Raw genomic sequence first — 6,744 nt, 5'->3', positions numbered from 1 at the left:
GATACACATTCAATTTAATTGTGCAATTTGCTATGGTAGAAGTAGTGATGTAAGAGGATTAATTTAAATTACCATAGCAATAGATGAAAACAATTTTTGAACGTATTGCCCTACACTTGACGTGGGCTGTATTAAACTCTGCAGCGCACCACTGATTATCAAAGAATAGACCCGGATCGTAATTGCATACCTAAGAAGAAGAAGGGCCCAAGTCTATCTCCATAATAATCCCAATATTTGTGGAAGAAAGGCCAAACTCCATGGAGTTATGTCTTTTTTTCATGGAAAACATGATTAAGTGTACTTGGAAGACTATTAGAGAGTGGATTTGAGCCCTTCTTTCACACAAAAGGAAGAACTGTCTGCTAACAATAAAATGTCTGAGACATTTTACTTTTGTAAAATGGTGGGGTTGAGCCCATCTTCCACTTAAATATTCAATTCTATGGAAATTTCATATTATGCAGAGTCCATGTACATGTCACTTGCACCTGTATGATTGTCAGTGAAAAGAGCAGTATTGTATTCAATCTATGATTGCGCACATATACAGACATGATAGGTGAGGAGTGCAGGGCAAAACATTCAAAAATTGTTTCCACCTATCGCTATGGTAATTAATCCTGTTATACATCACAACTTCTACTACGAATATCAAAAGACCCTAGATACAAAATCTAGCATTGTGCACTATGAATTATAGTGTGTACAGTGACAAATGGAAGATTCTGTATCTTGGGTCTTTGATATTGCCCATAAAATTGAACATGTATCACTCGCATTAATGAAGGGCAAATATCTATATATAAATATACGACATCACATAACACACATGTACATAAAATACAGCAAAATACTAATTTTTTCTCATAGAGCTATAAGACCCTTCCTTTATTTCATGTGAAATAGCTACAATCATTAGCATTTGTTAATAGGAATTAAATCCGTTTTAATTTGGCTAAAAAAACAAGCCTTGCTGTGATCATTTACATTGAAACTTGAGTTATCTTGGTACAAAATTGTAGTTAATTGCATTATATTCCCTCATTGTAAGCGCACATATTAGGTCTGTCATACGACAACCTAGGAAAACGTAAATTCTGGGAAGAATGAACCACATTTTGTTATCGTTAGTTTGATCACCTACCCCAGCCCGACTGAACAAGGCACATATCATATCTTTATTACCATTTGAATAAATGAATAGATAAGGTTTCTATTCAATACAATAGAAATTAAATAGGAATTAAAAAGGGAAAACAAAATAAAACTGCAAAATAACAATATAGCAATTTTAATCTTAACATTATTATTTGTGAAAGTATATTACATGCTACTTTGCTTATAATGAGTGTTATACATTCAATTACCATCAATATTATGGTGCTTCATTAAATATCGACAATTCGGGGCTACCTCTATTGAGAGGATTTCCCACCACAAGTTACCAAGACAATGGCAACTATACCTACATAAATATTGCTTCAGTAATGAACAAACAGATATTTGGTGATGATTTACTTCTATAATTCAGGCATACTCTGCTTGTTACACAGAGTTAACGCTAACATTACAATGATATCATTTCTAATTAATAATACTCCTTGAAGAAATATATTTGGAAATAATTCCCCATGTTTTTAACATTATCATCTCATGAGCTGCTGTTTATGTGAATTACTTAGCGTATCAGTCCTATAAACATAAAGCAGCTATTTATGATTGCTAGCTCTGGTTACCTTCTTTTCAAAATTGATGAAATTTACACAGGGCATAACCCATGTATACACCAGTATCTGGACTGAACAGGTGCAAGACCAAGAGTATAATTCACTGACACAATATTAACTCTTGATCTCACAATGCCATTTGGTGACAACCCCAAAACACAAAAATATGTAAATTATCCATTAATTAATATTTTTTGCCAACGTCTTTGTAAAACAAAGTGTATACTCATCACCAAAACAAATAGGAATGCTTTTATTATACAAAAATTTGATGAAATCAAAAAAACAAACAAACAAGATTTGATTATTCTTAAGTTATACTATGGTGCGTCAAACTTAAGAACTCCAGAAGACAAGAAAAATATATGTGGTTTGTGTGCAATACTAGTAATATGGATGTTGCAAGCAGATTAATATTTGACTAAAATTATCGCAATATGATTGTAACTTTTTTTTTTCAAAGTTTAACCTTATTTTAATTGACTTTATGATTTAAACAGTTCAGTCAGATAAGAGTCAAGTCTGATATTGGTGAAACATGAGAACTTTTACAAGCAATAGTTGGACATACACAAAATTCCAAAATAAATCAGATCTTGTGCGTACAACTTTTCCTCTATTTTTGAAATATGGTTTGAAACTGGGTTAGTTTACTCTGCACACCAAAAATAAAAATACATAATTATAAAAACAATTTGTGTGTTTCTAGTCATGTTTTTATAAATTTTAGGTGTTTCTAGATTTACCTCTGCACATTCAGGCATCCTGATAACTGTGTCACACAAATAAAAATATACCAAAGGTTACATTGCAAATAGTCATACCCTCACCTAAACAAAAGAATGAATGGATACACACTTTTTAACTAGAAACAATGGGCTGATCCTAACACCCACCCACCCACCAACTCTTTACATCTATACAATCAAAGAATGCCAAGTCACTCACAATCCCATCTGATAGTAAATACATTTCAAACTTGGCATTTATTTGTCACAACAATATTATTTTTACAATCCAGCGCAGATTAAATACCATGTTTCACTGCATATATCTGTGATAAAAATTTCACCAAAATTATTATCATTACTTGTTATGAGGGATGCAACCATGTGGAAAACAATATTTGTATGAGCTGATTAACCCAAAAGGTAGTGTTAAAGATATGAAACTTAATTCATAAAACATTCTCTCATTCCAATCTCCACAAAAAGTCATTCTTATCAAGCTACTTTAAGTACATACTACATATACATATAAAATGTTCATCTTTACTTATTCAGATGACATGTTTTGCATTAACTCATTTAAATGTTAGGTCAAAGGTCATAACTGGTAGAGTTAATTGCATATTGTACACAGTCCTAGTAAGCAAACATTACCAGTAATCACCTTTGACTTTCAGTTAATAATTTTAAAATTATAATTTTGCATCCTCCGTTTGGCAATATAACAATGCTGTCTGCGCATCGTATGTATTGCGGTGGACGCGTGTGCAAACGACCCTCCAGACACTGCTGACGAATGCGAAGAGTTTTTCTCTTTCATGAAGCAAATTTAGCCGACTAATCACTTTTCAAATATATCTATGTATACAAGAGCCTGGAATTTGATGTTGTATGAAATAGTGACACATCTTTTTGGTTTGATATAAAACAATGACATCCTGGAATTTTCTCTTTGTAGGAGGGAGCTTCTACCGGATGTTCACCATTTATCATTTTACTTGTCTGGAATTATACAACATCTACCTGGCACCAGTATACATAGATATGATGTACTTTCCCAAACACTATTTCTTGATATTTAACAACCCATGTATTACTGTTACAAGGGGTGGGGACCTCACATGAGTAGCACAAAAAACTTCTATAATACAATGCTTCCCTTTTTCTCTCCTTCCTGGAATGCACATACCACCAAAAAATACGTACAAAATAATTACAATTTTGAAAGTTGTATAAAAAAATTGGAATATGTGCCCTAGAAAATTTATACAACCGTATCACTAAAAAAAAGTCAAATTCCCTGGTTATCGATGTTGTTTGTTGTCCAAAATCATTGCTTCCTTTTGTAAACAATTTTAAGCTTAGCTGAAAAAAAAACAAGCAAAATTTTGGCTGGGTTTGAATTAGCTAAACTTTAAAAATAAAGAAAAATAAGCTGTCTTAGAATCAGTTAAACAGGTTTAAATTGTCTTAGAATCGGTTAAACAGGTTTAGGTTGAAGGCATCGGATCAGGTCTTGCATGCTATCTCATAAATTATTACATCTTGTGAACACAACATGACTTCTTCTAAGTTACCTGGCTTTAACTAATCCAAAACAAGATAGGTAATATAAACCAATAAACCTAGTAAATACAGTGAGACCTTTGACTCTTGACCTCACTAACCAGATTAAATCATAATGGATACCATAAAATTACAAGAGTGACAAATAATTACAAAAGTGCAAATTAGTTTAACAAAATCTATAAATATTTAAGCAACCTAGAAGATCAATAATTCATTTTAGCTGAATTCAAGAAATTCTAAAATATAAGAAAATAAAGTATTACACTATTAAGTGATTATTATATATTTATATACTCTCATTTTAGATTTGGTTGCCAAGGCAACCAATAAGGGTAAAATTAACTCCAAACTGATTACAAGTGATTTTAAATCAAATCAGTGGAGGGACAAATTGTCAAATTCTGGAAGTTCTATTATAATCATAAGCTTCTCAATTCTTATAATTAATGGTTTTTCTGATTATACCAATCATTTTGGATACAGAGCATACAAAACCCTACAATACTTGATTGGCATGTGTTTTATTTGATAACACTTATGCCACAGTCAGAAGTTTGTCATATGGTGGTTACTGAGGCTAGATATACATAGCAAGCACTCTCAAACTACTATACATGTACTCCTTTTCTGTGCACTTTCTGTTATGCTACAAGTAAGTAAGCATGCAAATTCATCTAGAATGTACAAACAGTCCCTCAAGATATCATTTTGGCTGGCAATCCATGGAAATAAGATTCACAACTCCAAATGTATATAGCCTTCTCCATTCATAAGCCAAATAAAAGATAGAAAAAAGAAAAGGAAAAAAAATGGGAAAAAGATCACTTTGATATTCCTTGTGGGCATTCATGCAGTAGCGAGTCTGAATTCTCTTGACTTTAGTGATATTTATACAACATGGCAATTCAACATAATTATGGTCCAATAGGAAAAAAAAATATTACCTCCATACCTTCCCATGTATAATACAAAGTAACAAAAAATGTTTCCCCGATTCTCATTATTACTATTTATAATCTTTACATACTATATTAAACAACATCTTCATGTTTAGCCATTGGCCATGCAAAAATTAAGTTGTAGGCAATGGTAGAAACAATAGCCCAAGACTACTTGCATTTTCATTTAGTTGACCAATGGCTAAGCATGAAGTCTGCCTTATAAGAAATAGTGTTGGGTTAGTATTTTTTTCTGTAAATTTTTTTATTATTCTATATTGATAATAATAATTATAATAATAAACTATGTTTGTTAGTGACTAATTTTCCGATCCGCCTTCAGATCCATCAGGTTCCTCGCCGGCACTGCTGGTGCTGTCTAGCCCTTGTTTCCTGCTGGATCCGCCGCCGTATCTACTACGTGAAGATAAGCCACTACCTGCAGTCCTGCAAAAGGGGAAGGGGAAAACAAAATTTAAAAAAAATTACATCAATGTTATGAAATAACTTGAGATTTAACATCAATGAACCAGTCAAATGAGCTGTCACCATTTAAGTTGATGCACAGTCTGGTACACATGTAGGCTATCTGGTATACTAAACTGCTCAAATAAAGAAAGTCCGCAGTCATGTAACCTGTCCTAGACCAAAACCTGATCTTGTTATGACAATTTGATTGATTTGATTGCTACCAAAACACTCAAAAGTGACAAAGATTGATACCAGTTTATGACATTTGCTACATTTTCAAAAGTTGCAAATCAAACTATGCACGCGGTCGAAATTGCTTAGCGTAGCAATGTGGTCAAGCTTGCTTGCCCACGATGGGCCCCTGTCGACTATCCCAAGTGCGCGCTTTATTCAATTGTTAATTTAAAACGCACGGATTGCTACAGTGCTTTACTGATGAATACTAGGGCACGATGCGATCGATATGACCTAGCGGTTGTTTCGGGCTTTGTCAATGGTCGTGCTCTGCCATTCACCTCTACAGGTCCGCGTGGTCCGTTTTTAATTTGCAACTTTTGAAAATGCACCAAATTTCATATACTGGTATCAATCTCTCCGAATTTAGAGTGTTTGGTAGCAAATTTGGTATTAAATTGGAGCTAACAAGATTCTCCACACGACCTTATCAATTAAATTGTCATAACAAGATCAGGTTTTGGTGTAGGACAGGTTACATGACTGCGGACTTTCTTTATTTGAGCAGTTTATATTACATTAAAGGTAAAGATTCATGACTGTATCTACAGGCTGGAGTGTCATCTGTATTTTTGAAGTGTTGGGGACCTCCTATATACTTATATCTATCAAAAGTCTTTGTTTCCCCAAACTTGGTGCAAGTTAGTCTAAAAGAGTGGTTATATTTGATTGAAGAATTCTGCACAACAAATAACCTGCCAATTACTCAAGCATACCTCCTCAGGAAGCACCCAAATTAAATGCAATTTAAATGCAATCAAATCTTGAATTTGTCAGGTTTGAAAGGAGTCAACATCAAATGCAAAGAAAAGGAACATAAAGTAAAGCAAATTTGAAGAAAAGAAAGAGGAAAATGCGAGAAAGAAGGAAAGAAGAAACAAAATGTCTAGCTTGACTAAAGAGAAAGTATACCAAAAGCTAAGCTGATGTTTAGAATTTGTTTCTGGACTTTCAAATGTTTCATAAGCCCCATGCAGGTGAAATTAAAATATGGGTAAACATTCTTTCACATTATTTTCCTTAGAAATTCATACTAAAACAACACACACATCTTGCAAACGATGGTTGATTAGC

At 33.2% G+C, this 6,744-nt stretch overlaps 1 protein-coding gene across 1 annotated transcript in view; it reads right to left on the bottom strand.

Annotated features, from left to right (window-relative positions):
- Positions 1 to 860: 860 nt before the first annotated feature.
- Positions 861 to 6,744, bottom strand: part of LOC140151403 (myosin-10-like) — a 116,866-nt gene continuing 110,982 nt past the window's right edge. Inside the window, 1 exon segment of the mRNA XM_072173730.1 lies at positions 861 to 5,412. Coding sequence (XP_072029831.1) covers positions 5,286 to 5,412 — 127 coding nt within the window. The 3' untranslated portion in view covers positions 861 to 5,285.

This window comes from Amphiura filiformis, chromosome 4, assembly GCF_039555335.1.
Source record: "Amphiura filiformis chromosome 4, Afil_fr2py, whole genome shotgun sequence".
NCBI lineage: Eukaryota > Metazoa > Echinodermata > Ophiuroidea > Amphilepidida > Amphiuridae > Amphiura > Amphiura filiformis.
This window is presented reverse-complemented; position numbering and strand designations above follow the sequence as displayed.